The 18,199-nt window shown below is 46.7% G+C and overlaps 1 protein-coding gene across 2 annotated transcripts in view; it reads right to left on the bottom strand.

Annotated features, from left to right (window-relative positions):
- LOC140394929 (ADAMTS-like protein 5) overlaps positions 1-18,199 on the bottom strand; it is a 235,106-nt gene that overhangs the window by 22,863 nt on the left and 194,044 nt on the right. For both annotated transcript variants that reach the window (XM_072482128.1, XM_072482127.1), the window contains exons 4-8: positions 14,218-14,278; positions 11,871-11,979; positions 9,662-9,789; positions 6,369-6,492; positions 3,653-3,736 (exon numbers count right to left, since the gene is read on the bottom strand). In XM_072482128.1, coding sequence (XP_072338229.1) covers positions 3,653-3,736; positions 6,369-6,492; positions 9,662-9,789; positions 11,871-11,979; positions 14,218-14,278 — 506 coding nt within the window. The remainder of the gene's footprint in view (positions 1-3,652; positions 3,737-6,368; positions 6,493-9,661; positions 9,790-11,870; positions 11,980-14,217; positions 14,279-18,199) is intronic.

Here is an 18,199-nt window from a genome sequence, read left to right as displayed (position 1 = left end):
AACGTCAGTTAAGAAAAACATAAATTTATTGTCTACATTTATGAATTATTTCATCTGTTCTCTTCGCAAATTGGGGAGTGTGTCCTATACCATGGGCCTTGTAAGTGTGTCCTATACCGTGGGCCTTGTGAGTGCGTCCTATACCATGAGCCTTGTGAGTATCCTATACCATGGGCCTTGTTAGTGTGTCCTATACCATGGGCCTTGTTAGTGTGTCCTATACCATGGGCCTTGTGAGTGTGTCCTATACCATGGGCCTTGTGAGTGTGTCCTATACCATGGGCCTTGTGTGTGTGTCCTATACCATGGGCCTTGTGAGTTTATCCCACACCATGGGTCTTGGACGTGTGTTCTATGCCACAGGCCTTGTGAATGTTTCCTATACCATAGGCCTTGGGTGTGTGTCCAATACCATGGTTATTATGAGTGTGTCCTATACCATGGGCCTTGGGACTGTGTCCTATACCATGGGCCTTTGGTATGTATCCTATACCAGGGGCCTTGTGAGTGTGTCCTATACCAAGGGCCTTGGGACTATGTCCTATACCATGGGCCTTGGGTATGTATCTTATACCATCGGCCTTGTGAGTGTGTCCTATACCACAGTCCTTGTGAGTGTGTCCTATACCAAGGGCCTTGAGTGTGTCCTATACCAAGGGCCTTGAGTGTGTCCTATACCAAGGGCCTTGAGTGTGTCCTATACCAAGGGCCTTGAGTGTGTCCTATACCAAGGGCCTTGAGTGTGTCCTATACCATGGTCCCTATGAGTGTGTCGTATACCATGGGCCTTGTGAGTGTGTCCTATACCATGAGCCTTGGGACTGTGTCCTATACCATGGGCCTTGTAGGTGTGTCCTATACCATGGGCCTTGTTTGTGTGTCCTATACCATGAGCCTTGGGACTGTGTCCTATACCATGGGCCCTATGAACGTGTTGTATACCATGGGCCTTGTGAACGTGTTGTATACCATGGGCCTTGTGAATGTGTCCTATACCATGAGCCTTGGGACTGTGTCCTATACCGCGGACTTGGGAATGTATCCTATGCCTTGGGCCTTGAGTGTGTCCTATACCATGCACCTTGTGATTGCGTCCTATACCACGGTCTTGGGAATGTGTCCTATACCATGGGCCTTGGGAATGTGTCCTATACCATGGGTCTTGGGTGTGTGTCCTATACCATGGGCCTTGGGAATGTGTCCTATACCATGGGTCTTGGGAGTGTGTCCTATACCATGGGCCTTGGGAATGTGTTCTATACCACGGGCCTTGGGACTGTGTCCTATACCACGCTCCTTGTGAGTGTGTCCTATACCACGCTCCTTGTGAGTGTGTCCTATACCATGGGCCTTGGGACTGTGTCCTATACCACGGGCCTTGGGACTGTGTCCTATACCACAGGCCTTGGGAATGTGTCCTATACTATGAGCCTTGGGACTGAGTCCTATACCATGGGCCTTGGGAATGTGTCCTATACCATGAGCCTTGGGACTGTGTCCCATACCATGGGCCTTGGGAGTGGTCCTATACCATGGGCCTTGGGTGTGTGTCCTATACCATGGGCCTTGGGAATGTGCCCTATACCATGGGCCTTGGGAATGTGCCCTATACCATGGGCCTTGGGAATGTGCCCTATACCATGGGCCTTGGGAATGTGCCCTATACCATGGGACTTGGGAATGTGTCCTATACCTCGGGCCTTGGGAATGTGTCCTATACCTCGGGCCTTGGTCTTTCAAATCTCATCATCAAAAGAGAAATACCTTCTCTTCAACACAAAAATAATTTTGGGGCTAGTGAATGCAATCATGGGTATCAAAAACAGGTTGTATTTATGTTGTGCCATTAACATGGAAAAACACGCTGAGGTGCTCCTTTGCTGGAAGACCATCACACAGGTTTGACACTGAGCCACATTAGGGCAGATGACCAAAATCTCTCTCTCTCTGCCCCCACCTTCCCCCCCCCAAGAAGCATCTGCTGAACCTCTGTGGAAGTACAGCACTGGACTCTGGGATTCACCATGCACGATCACTTATTTTACTGACAGCCCTGCAATAGATTCACAACAGCCCGTTTGTTTAGGCAGCCAGAAATTTGACTTATTAATCATACGTATTTCAAAACCACTAATTACTACTTCCTAAAAGAACGCAATCTGTAGCTGGTGGGCTGATAGCTCATGTGGCTCAGTGTTACACTATAAAGGACATGGGTTCAAACCCAAGGATTGCCAGAACTCTCACTCTTGTTAATGCTGACATTATCGATTTGTATTAAAGGGAAGTGTCAAGGTGCACTCTCACCGACTTCATTAACTGACACAAAAAAGGATTTATTAATTAAGTATTGTTCAGCAGCCGCATGGCTTCACCGAATTCCCGACGTGCTTCTTGCCTGGGGGGACTCCACCCCCCTGGGGTGATTACACACTCTAAGTCCCAATTGGTCCCCCAGACCAGGTGACCCTTGCTCTGCTGTGTTGCCCTTCAAGGGACAATCACCACAGGAAGCCAAGTATGTTATTCCTCCATGGCGGACACTGCATCAGAGTTTCCCCCCAACTGCTAATTATTTATCAGGTAGCAGCTTCATATATAATGTACTCTACAATTAGTTGAACCATTGAGGTATACTTTGAAATGTCAGGTTAAAAAAAATACAAAAGAGAAGGCTCACATTTATGTAATGCTGCTTACCACCACTGGGTGTCTCAAAATGCGATACAGTCAATTAAGTATTTTCTGTGTAGTTGCTGTTGTAATGTAGGAAAGGCAGCAACCAATCTGCTTGCAGCAAGTGCCCACAAACAGCAATGTGATAAAGACTAAATAATCTGTTTTGAGGCTTAATTGACGGATAAATCTTGACTAGGGCACCGGGGAAAGCTCCCCGCTCTTCTTCAAAATAGTGCCTACGGGACCTTTAACCTCCGCCAAATGGGACCACAGCTCACCGCCTAATCCAAAAGCTAGCACTTCCGACAATGCAGCTCATCCCTCAGGACAGCACTGCTGAGTCAATGTTTGTGCACAAGCCTGGAGTGATCATTGCCATCAACAGCACCACCCGTCAGGGTAGGTAGACAGCTACCTGGGCAGCACGGTGGCGCAGTGGTTAGCCCCGCTGCCTCACGGCACCGAGGTCCCAGGTTCGATCCCGGCTCTGGGTCACTGTCCGTGTGGAGTTTGCACATTCTCCCCGTGTCTGCATGGGTTTCACCCCCACAACCTAAAGATGTGCAGGGTAGGTGGATTGGCCAGACTAAATTGCCCCTTAATTGGAAAAAAATGAACTGGACACTCTAAATTTATTTTAAAAGAGTGGGATCCCTGGCTGATTTGTCATGAACTAACCTACTGGAGTTGAGTGCAGCTCAGTCCTGCCTGAAATCAGCGAACTCAGTACAAAGAACAAAGAACAAAGAAAAGTACAAAAGGGAAGGCACAGGAACAGGCCCTTCGGCCCTCCAAGCCCGTGCCGACCATGCTGCCCGACTAAACTACAATCTTCTACACTTTCTGGGTCCGTATCCCTCTATTCCCATCCTATTCATGTATTTGTCAAGAAAAGAACAAGGGAAACGGCAGCTAGTTTGGCGCGCACTACTGCCGCAACCTTTCAACTCTTGTAAATGAGAGGTTGACTTACCCAGGTAGTTCCTGCTGTTGTCTGTAACTTTGATGTTCGTGGCTCCTGCTGGGATTACAGTTACATTATTGTAACCAAAGTAACCTAGGATTAGTTAGAAAAATTGGAATAAAAATTAGTTCGGAAATTGGGGCAAGTGATGATTTATTAAACACAAGCATTTTACAAAACTGTGCAAGACATTTAAATAATAAAAATTTCTGTTGTGGACATCATAGAATATAATCCAAGAGCCATAGTAAAATACTATAAAATTATAAAATACTATATAGAAGCTTCTAACAAAGGGACAGGCTAGTCAGCCCATTCTGTTTGTGCTAGCTCCTAGAAGGAATAATCCCAAACTGATCCCACTGCTCAACCTCTCCCCATAACTCTACATTTTCTCTGCTTCTAAAATGTGTCCAATTTTGCTTTGAAGATCTCCGCCTCAACCGTTCCCTGTGGCGAAGCATTTTATGCTCCAATAACTATCAGTTTCAGAGAAATGTATTCAACATGCGATCCCTATTCTAAAGTGGCAATTTTAAATTGATGACCTTGTGGAAAGACCCCCACCATCGGCAATCATTGTAATCTATTCACCCCATCACAGAATCTTTACAGGGCAGGAGGAAGCCATTTGCCCATTGAGTCTGCACTCTCTCTCTGAAAGGGCATTTTACCTAATCCCACACCCGTGTCTTGTCCCGGTAACCTTGCACATCCGCTCTTTTCAGATAGCAATCTAATTCCCTTTTGAATACCTCGATTGAACCTGCTTCCACCAACCTCCCGGGAAATCCGTCCCAGACCCAAATCTACCGCTGGGTGAGAAAGGTTTTCCTCACAACACTTCAACTCCTTTTGCCCACGGTGGTGGCACAGTGGTTAGCACTGCTGCCTCACAGCGCCCAGGACCCGGGTTCAATTCCATCTCTGTGGAGTTTGTATGTTCTCCCTGTGTCTGCGTGGGCTTTCTCTGGGTGCTCCGGTTTCCTCCCACAGTCCAAAGACGTGCAGGTTAGATGGAATGTCCATGGTAAATTGTCCCTTAGTGTCCAAAGATTAGGTGAGGTACGGGGATAGGGTAGGGAATTTGACCTAGGTAGGGTGCTCTTTTGGAGTGTCGGTACAAACTCGATGGACCGAATAGCCTCCTCCTGCACTGTAGGGATTCTATGATTATTTTGAATCCGTGCCTCTAGCTCTTGATGCTTGAGTGGGAAAAGATTCTCACTATTCACCCTGTCCATACCCCTCAGGATCTTGAATAAATATCAAGTCTCCTCTCCGCTTTCTTCTGTCAACGAAAAACAGAATCAAAAACTTATCGAAATTTTAAGAGTCATTATTAAATCGTCTCATAGCCTTTTTCGTCCCAGTGGAACTTTTTAAAAATTTGTTCATGGGGTGTGGGCGCTGCAGGCTGGGCCAGCATTTATTGCCCATCCCTAATTGCCCTTGAGGATGCGCAGTTAAGAGTCAACCACATTGCTGTGGGTTTGGAGTCACATGTAGGCCAGACCAGGACAGGACGGCAGATTTCCTTCCCTAAATGTCATTAGTGATGGGTTTTTCCAACAATTGATTATTGTCAATTAGACCTTTTCATTCCAGATATTTTATTGAGTTCAAATTCCATCACCTGCTGTGGTGAGATTTGAACCGGGGCCCCCAACACATTATCCTGGGTGTTGGGATTACTAGCCCAGCGACAATACCACTATGCCACTGCCTCCCCATAAACTAATCCCAGTATCTCATGTGGCTCCTTCTATACTCTTGAATTCAACTCTGAACGTTCGCAATGGCCTTCCTATTAAGGGACATCCAAAGCACTGATTGTGCAATAGCTTTTATTTTGATTTTACAAAGTTAAGTCTTTGCTAACATAACAAAGAGAGCGATTTGATAAGAGTAAGTTAAAGATACAAATAAAAACATCTCCGGCGATCACCTGAAGGCTAAAGTTCAAAAACACCGGGTGACAAATTCTTAAATTAACAATAATAATCTTTATTGTCACAGGTATTACATTAACACTGCGATGAAGTTACTGTGGAAAGCCCCAAGTCGCCACATTCCGGCGCCTGTTCGGGTACACTGGAGAGAGAATTCAGAATGTCTAATTCACCTAACAAGCACGTCTTTGGACTATGGGAGGAAACCGGAGCACCCGGAGGAAACCCGCGCAGACACGGGGAGAATGTGTGAACTCCGCACAGACTGTGACCCAAGCCACAAATCGAACCTCGGATACTGGCGCTGTGAAGCAACAGTGCTAACCACTGTGCTACCATGCCACACCTAGAAAGGTGTATTGAGAGATGAGTGGCCAAGGTTAATAATAATTGGCAGCTAATCAGTTGTGATAATCAATGAAAATCTGGCCTTGGGGCAGCATGGTTCTGGAAAGAAATAACACTGGAAACACAGCAGGTCAGTCAACAGTTGTAAAGGGAAAAGGTTCTGGTGTTTAGGCTGTGTGCTCTGAAGGGTAATGCAAATACCCTTCTTTATACTCTCTCTGCAGATGTTGGTTGTACTGCTGTACCTTTCCAGCAGTTTTTTTTTAGTTTCTTTTTTAATTTCAGATCTGGCAGAGGGGGCCTGCACTGTTACTCCCACTCCCCACCAGCTATTGCGCGTTGCTCGTGGCATTGTGGTTCACCGCAGACTATCAGCGCCCACGGCAATTCCGACCCATGTTTTACTCAAGGCACAAGGCAATCACCAGTAGAGGGGAGCGCTGATCGGTACACTCTCCGGACCAAGACGCACGAGTCATTCCGTCCTCCGCAAACGCCGCAGACATCCGTTGTGGCCTTTGAGCCGAGGATCCTGTCACAAGCTACTTTCTGAAAAGCAAAAGAGAGCGGAAACCAAAACATGTACCTCCACTGATTCAGCGCGGTTACAGTCAATCGACAGTGAAAGAATCTGATGTGAACGGTGAGACAGATGTGAGGGAAATGTACATGCCTCAGTTACTCTGAAGGGCCTGCCCCACATTCTACGCACAAGGTTCACTTATCCATTTCAATGTAAGTGCTCCTGTTTACGTGTCACACAGTGCTCAGTATTGTTTGGAGTGCTCAAAAAACACACGTGTAAGGGCTAATTCTGTACCTTCAATAGGGAGCTACGCTTACAGAGTGCATAGTGGGGGGGGGGGGAGAACTGGGTCCAAGGCATAGTAGCTCTGACCTGTATGTGCTTGGTGTCTGTTATTAGAAGCATTGGCGTCGTTAGATTAACTCTACAGGAAAAGCCCCACATCCAATCTCATTCAGGACTGCCGCCGATTGGCTAAATTGGGAATATTATAATACCGTGCATGGAATTCAAGTCACCTATCTCCATCCCTCGTCTCCACAGAATTACTGTTCTGAGCCAGGGTCGGCAGTGAGCAGGGTTCTATGTTGGCCTCAGTACAAATAAAACAGCCCAGCCTCCTGGGTTGTCGCGTCAGTCCTGGCAAAGACAGGATATGCGTTTTGACTAGTTTTGCCTTGGCAGTTGAATAGCCTGCGGACACTCAATGTCACAGCTTGCATCGTGCCAACTGAGCACAATACAGGAGGGGTTTTGAGGCTTGTAGAACCTCAATCAATGTGCCCTCTGAATGTTTTCCAGCCATTTCGAATGGACAGTACCTCTAAATTATTTTGTGCAACTGTGCGCACATGCTATCTTAAAGGGGATGTTCGACCTTAAAGCAGCCTGTGCAGCGCTGTGCGAATTAATGCGTGCACACACAGGGAACACTGATAATTTAGGACCTTAGGGAGAAGTATTGGGGATGGTGAAGTAACTGGAACATCGATTGTTCCAGTCAGTGCAGGAATCCCCTGTGGTTGTCCCCCTCTCGAACAGGTATACCCCTTTGGATACTGTCGGGGGGGATAGCCTATCAGGGGAAAACAGCAGCAGCCAAAGCAGTGGCACGATGGCTGGCTCTGATGTTCAGAAGGGAGGGTCAAAGCGCAGAACAGCAATAGTCATAGAGGACTCTATAGTCAGGGGCACAGATAGGCGCTTCTGTGGACGTGAAAGAGACTCCAGGATGGTATGTTGCCTCCCTGGTGCCAGATTCCAGGATGTTTCTGAACGGGTAGAGGGAATCCTGAAGGGGGAGGGCAAACAGGCAGAGGTCGTTGTACATATTGGTACTAATGACATAGGCAGGAAGGGGCATGAGGTCCTGCAGCAGGAGTTCAGGGATCTAGGCAGAAAGTTAAAAAAACAGGACCTCGAGGGTTGTAATCTCAGGATTACTCCCTGTGCCACCTGCCAGTGAGGCTAGAAATAGGAAGATAGAGCAGATAAACATGTGGCTAAACAGCTGGTGTAGGAGGGGAGGGTTTCCGTTATCTGGACCACTGGGAGCTCTTCCGGGGCAGGTGTGATCTATATAAGAAGGATGGGTTGCATCTAAACTGGAGAGGCATAAATATCCTGGCTGCGAGGTTTGCTAGTGCCACATGGGAGGGTTTAAACTAGTATGGCAGAGGGTGGGCACGGGAGCAATAGGTCAGAAGGTGAGAGCATTGAGGGAGAACTAGGGAATAGGGCCAGTATGGCTCTGAGGCAGAGCAGACAGGGAGAAGTTGCTGAACACAGCGTGTCTGGTGGCCTGAAGTGCATATGTTTTAATGCAAGAAGTATTACCGGTAAAGCGGATGAATTTAGAGCTTGGATTAGTACTTGATGTTGTTGCCATTACAGAGACCTGGTTGAGGGAAGGACAGGATTGGCAGCTAAACGTTCCAGGATTTAGATGTTTCAGGTGGGATAGAGGGGGATGTAAAAGGGGTGGCGGAGTTGCGCTACTGGTTAGGGAGAATATCATAGCTGTACTACGGGAGGACACCTCAGAGGGCAGTGAGGCTATATGGGTAGAGATCAGGAATAAGAAGGGTGCAGTCACAATGTTGGGGGTTTACTACAGGCCTCCCAACAGCCAGCGGGAGATAGAGGAGCAGATAGGTAGACAGATTTTGGAAAAGAGTAAAAACAGGGCTGTTGTGATGGGAGACTTCAACTTCCCCAATATTAACTGGGACTCACTTAGTGCCAGGGACTTAGATGGGGCAGAGTTTGTAAGGAGCATCCAGGAGGGCTTCTTAAAACAACATGTAGACAGTCCAACGTGGGAAGGGGCTGTACTGGACCTGGTATTGGGGAATGAGCCCGGCCAGGTGGTAGAAGTTTCAGTAGGGGAACATTTCGGGAACAGTGACCACAATTCAGTAAGTTTTAAAGTGCTGGTGGACAAGGATAAGAGTGGTCCTAGGGTGAATGTGCTAAATTGGGGGAAGGCTAATTATAACACTAAATTGGGGGAAGGCTAATATTAGACAGGAACTGAAGAACCTAGATTGGGGGTGGATGTTTGAGGGTAAATCAACATCTGACATGTGGGGGGCTTCCAAGTGTCAGTTGGAAGGAATTCAGGACCGGCATGTTCCTGTGAGAAAGAAGGATAAATACGGCAATTTTCGGGAACCTTGGATAACGAGAGCTATTGTAGGCCTCGTCAAAAAGAAAAAGGAGGCATTTGCCAGGGCTACATGTCCTGTTTCTCTTGAGAGTTTTCAACATGTTATTCTGGTGGGGAGTTTCCAGGTAAGACTGGGTCAAGCTCTGAAAACGCTGACATGAAGTTAGCTGCAGGAGGCGGGGGGCGGGGGGGGGGGGGGGGGGGGGGGGGGGGCGGGGGGGGGGGGGGGGGCGGGGGGGGGGGGGGGGAGGAAAGAGTGGTTACATTGCAGGAGATACCGAAAAGCAAGTAAATGACATATTCCATCCCTGGCGACAGTGCCAGTTTTAAACAGTGGTTGTTATGTGCTCAGAGAATGGCCATTTACTTTGGGAGCACCGTCCCTGTATTGCCAAGCGGTCCTCATCACTGACACCCCGCCGACAATAATGTAACCCACTGCCCTCAGCCTGATCCAGCAGCTTGTTCATCGGGTGCGCAAAATCATTTTTCTGTTTATATCATTTTACTGGGAAATTGCTCACCAGACATTGCCCGTTAATACATATATCCGGTGAGTCAGGTCTACACTTCGTCCCATCCAGGACACGACCAAACATGTAGTAGAAATTCTTCCCTTTGGCTAGGCAGTTGAGGTCACATTGATTGGGAGCTGTTGAATTGAAGATTAAGAGAGTAAGGTTCAAGCTGACACAAATCTCCCCAGACAACGGTGAGTCACTAAACCAAACCCAAGGAAAGTCCAATACAACAGATAGATCAATGATAGGCACGAAACAAAGTTTGCTCTTAAGTTTTTGGGACTAGTGGTACTGAGAGGGTTAAAACCATTTGATCCAAGCTTTTCTATCTTGTCGGTCCCAGCTGCTGAATTCAGAACATTAGAAAGCCAGGATTAGGTATGGGGATCAGGCACTAAAGTAGTTTAAAATGAATTTGGCTGTGGGAGTTGGAAGGTCAGAGAGAGATGAGCTGTGTTCATCTTTTTCTGTTCCTTGCATGCTCTTCTCATGGGGTCAGAATCCCTCTGGTCATTGCACGTTGCAACATCGTAAATGTGTCTGTAAAGATTTCCTGTGCTTCATATTTCTGGCAAAACTGTAAACCTGTTCTTTGGTAATGAGTTTACAATCTTTCTGGAGATAATGATCAGAGGGAAACTTCACTGATGCATTTACGATCGCGCTGGAGAGGGAATTGTTACCCCACAGATACAGCTGTAACTTAGATACATTTTAATGTACAGGACCACTCAGGCAATTAATCTGCTAGTATCTCCACTCCTCTGAAAACCACCACATTGATCTCCATACAATGATTGAAGCCAGATTTTTATGGATTACTTTTTGTAGCAATGGCACTTTTTAATCATCATGTGTACAGGATTCATAGCATTATTACTTTTACACAAGATTAGGTATTATATCACAGTTAGTTGCACACAAGGTTAGGTGTACAGGAGTCTGGAACACAGCCCATCAAACCTTTTTTAAAAATAAATTTAGAGTACCCAATTCATTTTTTCCAATTAAGGGGCAATTTAGCGTGCTCAACCCACCTACCCTGCACATCTTTGGGTTTTGGGGGCGAAACCCACGCAAGCACCGGGAGAATGTGCAAACCCCACGCAGACAGTGACCCAGAGCCGGGATCGAACCTGGGCCCTCGGCGCCGTGAGGCAGCAGTGCTAACCACTGCACCACCGTGCTGCCCCCAAACCTGTTCTGCCATTTAATGCTAGCATGGCATTGTATTAGATTCTTGATAAAGAAGGGTGAAAGGTTATCGGGGTTAGGCAGGAGGCGACAATCACATCGACCATGATCTGATTGAATGGCGGAGCAGTCTCGAGGGGCCGAGCGGCCTACTCCTGCTGCTATTTCGTACGTTGGTGTGTATGTTCGTATGGCTGTTCTATATCCTACTTTCCACATATCTCTCACTATCCATGACCAGTAAAAGTCTACCGATCTAGGACTTAAAGTTGAGCTCACATGGGCGAGAATTCCATCACTTCCTTTGTGAAAGGAAGTGTTCCTTAACTTCTCTCCTGGACAGCCTGTCTCCGATTTTGAGGCTATGTCCTCTCGTTCTAGACACTGTGGAGGAAATGATTCTCTCTTTCTGCTCTGCAAATTCCTTCCAAGTTCTGAAAAACCTTAATCAATCTTAACCTTGCCCTTTTCCGTTCCAGGGAATTCAAGCCTCAGTGATGTAATCTCTCCACATAATTTATCCCTCGGAGCCCGGAGTCTATTATGGTCAAGCTGCAGTGCTTCCAAGGCCATTATCTTCTTTCCAAACATATTGGCCGGGATTCTTTTTCCGGCTGGAGGCGCACCCCGTCATTGGGAAATCCCACTGACGCGCAGCGGGAAGAGGGAATCCCGCCGCCAGCGAATAGTGCGCCGCCGAGAAACATGTGGCTTGGGGATCAGTGAATCCAGCTCATTATCATTGTTATCATTTTTACTGGATGAGGTTAGATTAGGTGTACAGAAGCTAGACTTATTATTGCATGTACGCTAGACGATGTGCACAAGTTTCGGAGAGTATCATGGGGTCCCGTTGCGTTGTTCTGATAGCAAACGCCAGCTGAGAGCTTCCCTATAATCCCATCCTCTTAAACAAGATGAAGCCAGTTAGTGTCAATTGAATTAGCCTCCGGGTCCACATCACTCGGATCCTAATGATTCAACTGTACTGTGATTGCGGAGAACGTTCTGCACTTACCCCCATAGAATGGCAGCCACTGGTGATTCATCAAGTTGCCCTGGATTGGCTTGTTGTTATAGAGAGAACATTGCATCTTTCGGAAATCAATGGATCCTGGAGGGCAGTCCTATGAGAATTGTGTCAAATTACTGCTTAAATTGCTAAGATCTAGGCTGCAAGAACGCACAATACAACTTTGATTTTACAATGCATGCCATATATTGTTGAAAAATATCCCAAAGCTGGTTGCAAAGGTCCAATTAAGAACCAAAACTGATGAGGAACCGAGGACAAATGCAAACGGTGCCAAGGAGGCCTCGCCAACCAAGCCCACAAGTCCTGGGCATGCCCCAGACTTGTCAGGTTCTGGACAGCCTTGTTCGAGGCGATGTCCAAGTTTGTGGAGGTGAGGGTGGAGCCATGCCCGGGAGTGGTGGCCTTCGGGGTATCGGACCAGCCAGAACTTCATATGGGGAGGAGGGCTGATGCCCTTGCCTTTGCTTCCCTATTCCCCCGCTGGAGAATCCTGCTCGGCGGAGGCGGAGCATTGTGGAGGCCCTGGAGAATACCGAGCCAACGGTGTTTACTGTACGTACGTTCCGAACTGCATTGACGCCGCTGCGGAGGTGACGGGGGATTGCAATTTGGAGTGAAACCAGCACGATTCTCCACCCAATCGGAGAATCCCACCCAATGTGTTATTACAAAGGGCTGGGTAGTTCAAGCACAAAATCAATGCCTGTGATCGGGTCAAAGCCAATACAGCCTTCCAAACTCAACATTGAGTTCAACTATTTCAGACCATAATGTGTACTCCATTGTGTTTCCTTTACTTGTTTTCCCCCAATTAGCAGCACACCTGCCCTATGCACCTATTTTCTTTGGATTTTCTTTTGCTCCATCACCATTCTCTTCAGCCGTGTAAAATAACTCTCTTGTTATTTAATCTCCTGGCTTTCACCCTATCACAGTCCTTCCTTCTGTTCATGTCCCACCTACGCCTTTGTCAAAACCTATGTCATGCGAGAGTGCCTTTAAGAACTGGATGTTTTTAGCAATGTACCTTTAAGAAAACAGTGATGTCATAGAGTGGGTGGAGATCAGCTCAGTTCAGCCATTCTTGAAGTTTCAGCTAAAAAGTGTCTGGCTGGTTTTGCTGAGAGCAGTTTAAAAGTAGAAAGCCAGTTTGAGACAGCAGCTTGGGTGTGTCTGTGGGTTTCCAGAGAGTTAGCAGGAAGAAATCAAGGTGCGGGAGCTGAAGTCAACCAAGCTAATATATCTCTGCCATTCTACAGAAAATATATATATCCTTTAACCTGATGTGATACTGTTTAAAGGTGTTAAGTCTCTTGGAAGTTTGAAGGAACATTTTTAGGAATTATTTATTGTTGCAATATTTTCTGAGTTGTCTTTGAAGTAAGGGGTGTTCAGAGATCCAATGTTTATTTAAGATGTTAAGTTGAGTTCATGGAATAAACAGTGTTTTGTGTGGAAAAACCCACGTGTCCATAATTGTAATCCCACACCTAGGGAAAAAGCCGTGCGCTAGGAAAAGCAACAAATCCATTAAAGGGAGAGGTTGGTTGAACTCCATGATACATTTTGGGGTTCTGAAAACACCTCGCCCATAACACATCTCTAACTTTCTCCAGTTCTGATGAAAGGGTACAGACCCGAAACGTTGGGCGGGATTTTCAGACTGTTCCCGCCGACGGTGATCTCCCGCACCCCAATGGGGGAGGGTACGAACAATTGGAACAATGGGAAACCCCATTGACAGTGGCGGAACTGGAAGATCCCGTCTCCGCCCAATGGAGGGCCGTCTCTGCCAACGAAAAATACACCGTGGTAGGGGCTGGCGGAAAATCCCGACCGTTAACCCCGTGTTTCTCTCTCCGCAGAGGCTGCCATAGCCTGCTGGTTTTTCCCGGCATTTTCTGTTTTTACTTTTAGCATTGATGGTCATTGGAATAAATAGTGGAGATACGGAGGGGTGAATCCAGGGAGAGGTTCAAACATGAAGATGAGACTGGGGCGGCGAGGACAGGATGAATGTCTGGGATTGGGTGTGGGACAGGGTAAAGCCATCAAAGTCCAGGGTAAGCTAAAGATCACAGAGAATCGAGGCTGGAACGGCTGATAATGGAGCTGACAATTAGACATGGGTGAGGATTTCAGCAGCAGGTCGGCTGGGCTAGAGATGGAAGTCGGAGATGGAAGTAAACAATTGCTCTGATCGATGGGAAGGATTAAGATCCTTGTTTGGAGTTATAATCGATGCTGGGTAACTAAATTGGGATGAAGTGCTTTTGAAAGATGTAAAGAGCATGGAGTGCTGCCAGTGCTCCATCAGAAGTGTACTCACCACAAGGTTACACACTCTGTACTGCCGCTGATCCCCCTGACAACCGTCTGTATTCAAGAACCTGACAAGTGAAAACAGACAAACTGAGGAGCGATTTGATTGCTGGAAAGAGAACAGTCCCATTTCTGTACCAAAATCAAACTATCGGCTTGTCACAATTGCATTCTCTTATGAGACTTTTCTCGAGCTGGGGCAGGGATGTAGATTGAGTTTGCAACATCAATGACAATTTGCATTTCTTTAGCGTCTTTAACAGTACCCCAGGGCACTTCACAGGTGCATTATGCGGCACGGTAGCACAGTGGTTAGCACTGTTGCTTCACAGCGCCAGGGTCCCAGGTTCGATTCCCGGCTTGGGTCACTGTGTGGAGTCTGCACGTTCTCCTCGTATCTGCGTGGGTTTCCTCCGGGTGCTCCGGTTTCCTCCCACAAGTCCCGAAAAGCGTGCTTGTTAGGTGAATTGGACATTCCAAATTCTCCTTCAGTGTACCCGAACAGGCGCCGGAGTGTGGCGACTAGGGGATTTTCACAGTAACTTCATTGCAGTGTTAATGTAAGCCTACTTGTGACAATAAAGATTATTATTATCAAATCTTACACCGACCCACTTAAGGAAATGGGTTCCATCAGGGGTACTAAGTTCTTGATCTCATATCAGCCTCAGTCCAAGCATGAACTAAAGAGATGAATTAAAGAGTGACTTCCCTTGATATCAAGGCAGCATTTGCCCATGTGTGGTATCAAGGGGCCCGAGCAAAACTGAAGTCAATGGGAATCATGGGGGAAACCTCCATTGGTTGGAGTCATACTTAGCACAAGGGAATATGGTTGTGGTGTTAGAGGACAATCATTTCAGTCCTAGGATATCACTGCAGATGCTCTTCAGGGGAGTGTCCTAGGCCCAACCATCTTCAATTGCTTCATCCATGATCTTCCTTCCATCATAAGGTCAGATGTGGGGATGTTCGCTGACGACTGCACAATCTTCAGCACCATTCGCAACTCCTCAGATACTGAAGCAGCCCATGTCCAAATGCAGCAAGACCTGGACAATATCCAGGTTTGGGCTGATGAGTGACTTGTAACGTTCGTGCCAGGCAATGATCATCTCCAACAAATGAGAATCTAACAATCTTCCCTTGACATTCAATGGTATTACCATCGCGGAATTCCCCACTGTCAACATCTTGGGGGCTGCCATTGGCAAGCTTTTTGTTATGGACATGAGAGGAGCTTGATTTAAGCAGCACTAATTTCGCAGCTCTCTCCCTTGTATGCAACTTTACACAAATACCATTCTTTATAGACGATCCTAGACAGCCAGTATCTGAACAATTCAACTGTATGAGGTTAGCACAGTTCTGGATTCCATGGGTGCTGACCAGTCAGATACCCCCTCCACTCCGAGTGACTATTCTCCATCCGTACCTCTACTTACTGTCTGGGAGCTATTTACTCATAAGGGACATTCACAAATCTCTAATTCTGTGCTCCATGTTCTTCTTTAAAAATAAGTTTAGAGTACCCAATTCGTTTTTCCAATTAAGGGGCAATTTAGCGTGGCCAATCCACCTACCCTGCACATCTTTGGGTTGTGGGGGCGAAACCCACGCAAACACGGGGAGAATGTGCAAACTCCACACGGACAGTGACCCAGAGCCGGGATCGAACCTGGGACCTCGGCGCCGTGAGGCAGCAGTGCTATCCACTGTGCCACCATGCTGCCCTATGCTCTATGTTCACACATGTCTCAACAATGGGGCTGGTTTAGCACAGGGCTAAAGAGCTGGCTTTTAAAGCAGACCAAGGCAGGCCGGTTCAATTCCCGTACCAGCCACCCCGAACAGGCGCCGGAATGTGACGACCAGGGGCTTTTCACAGTAACTTCATTTGAAGCCTACTTGTGACAATAAGCAATTTTCACTTCATTTCATTTCAATGGTCCACCTGAATGTCCAGTAGAGCAGGAGATCAAAAATGTTGCAAACCAAAAGTAGAGAGAGTTGCATTTATATATCACCTTTCACAACCTCAGGACTTCCCAATGAGGCAATTCACAGCCAATGAAGTGCTTCTGAAGTGAGGTCGCTCTTATAATGTGGGAAGAACAGGAATTTGCAAGCAGCAAGCTCCCACAAGCAGCAATATGATAACAGCTGGATTATCTGTATTCGGAATGTTGATTGAAGGATAGATATTTATTGACCAGGGGGAAATCTCCCCTCCTTTTTCTCAAATAGTGCCACAAGTTCATTTACGTTCACCTGATGGAGCAGACCGGGCCTCAGTTTAATGTTTTATCCAATGTCTGAGGCAATTCATCTGATCATAGAATGGATGCTTGCCTGCCCATTTCCCTGGCCAGCATCCTTGGAGGGAGCTCCGTTTAATTGTTTCAAAATCCCACATTAAAAATCCATAAACAAACTTTACTCCAAAACAGATGGAGCATACGTTACAGTACAAGAAGGTGCCGGTTAGTCAACTCAAGGCTTCAGAGAATCTCTCACTCCTGTTCTTGAAATATGATCTGCTGTAAAGCTCTGGTGACATTCCCCCTTTAAGAACATTTTTGCTAATTCTATGAACACTTCAATTGAGAATTATCCCTCTGGTCATACCTTTTTCTCTCCATCACATTCATAAAAAAGTCAGCGATAATTATTTTTGCAGATGTTATTTGAAGGAAATTATGTGCACAGTTTGAATTCTGAAAATAGTTTTCCAAAGTGTTCATTAATCACTGAAATCACCATTGCTTCCTCTGGGAAACAACAAAGTAGGTCATTTAGGTTTATTCCCCAGCTTAAACGTCCATGCTGTAAAACAACTCAAGCCCAAATTAACCCAAAAGTCACCGGCCTCTGTTCTGGCTTAATCCTACTGAAACAGTGGAGGTGGAAAACCCTGGGTGTGTATCTCCAGCTGAATCATCAAGCAGTTTACTGATATTATTTTCCAGTTAACTTATAATAATCTTCATTAGTGTCACAAGTAGGTTTACATTAACACCGCAATGATGTTACTGTGAAAATCCTGTGAAAAACTTGTCCCTCTTCTGATGACACATTTATGGTGATATGCATCACTGTAAATAAACAAGGGGTTAAGGTAAATACACCAAGACTAAGTAAACACTAGAGAGACGTCATGACATGCAGACATACAGCTAATGAACACACAGAATAGGACACAACCAATGGGCAGGCAAGACACCCAGAGGTGACACTACCACAAGGGGGCATTACACAACCCATATAAAAGGACAGGGCACACATGCTCTGCCTCTTTCCACAGGCGACACTTAGAGAGTAGGACAGGGGCAGATCAGAAGCATCACACCCACCACGTGGCTTAGAGCAGACTGGTTAGTTCGACTGAGTTACTATAGCAAGATTAGCAGGAGAGTCAAACTCAAGTAGGAGAATTGTTAACTGTTCAATAAATGTGTTAAACCTATCTCCAAGTCTGAACCTTCCTTTGTCAGAGTATATGTCAAGGAAGCAGCTTATGCTACGTGAAGAAGCATAACACAACAACATTGGGATTCGGTCATACCGACCCTGATCATTATTTGACACAAGGAGACATTCTTCATTGGATAATGATCAGGAACTGGAACCCTGGTTGATTCTTCACCCTTCTCCGATCTAGGGCACTGAAGTCAACTATAGCACCTTCGCCACCATCTTAAACACCCTGCCCTCCGCCACTGGTACACCCTGGCAGCAGCGTGCACCATCTCTAAGATGCAACAACTCACCAAGATTTCTCAGTCAACAGCTCCCAAACGCGCAAGCTCTACCAGCAAGAAGGATAAGGGCAGCAGGCTCACGGGGACACAACCGCCTCCCCGTTCACCTGACCGATGCTGACTTGGACAGAGATATCTGTTCCTTCAGCGTCGCTGGGTCGAACCCTGGAACTCCTTCCCTAACAGCACACGGACTCAAAGCCACCTTCTCAAGAGAAATAAGGATGG

The sequence above is a fragment of the Scyliorhinus torazame genome, chromosome 18, assembly GCF_047496885.1.
Source record: "Scyliorhinus torazame isolate Kashiwa2021f chromosome 18, sScyTor2.1, whole genome shotgun sequence".
Taxonomy (NCBI): Eukaryota; Metazoa; Chordata; class Chondrichthyes; order Carcharhiniformes; family Scyliorhinidae; genus Scyliorhinus; species Scyliorhinus torazame.
The sequence above is the reverse complement of the archived record's forward strand: the minus strand, read 5'-3'. Positions and strand labels throughout refer to the sequence as shown.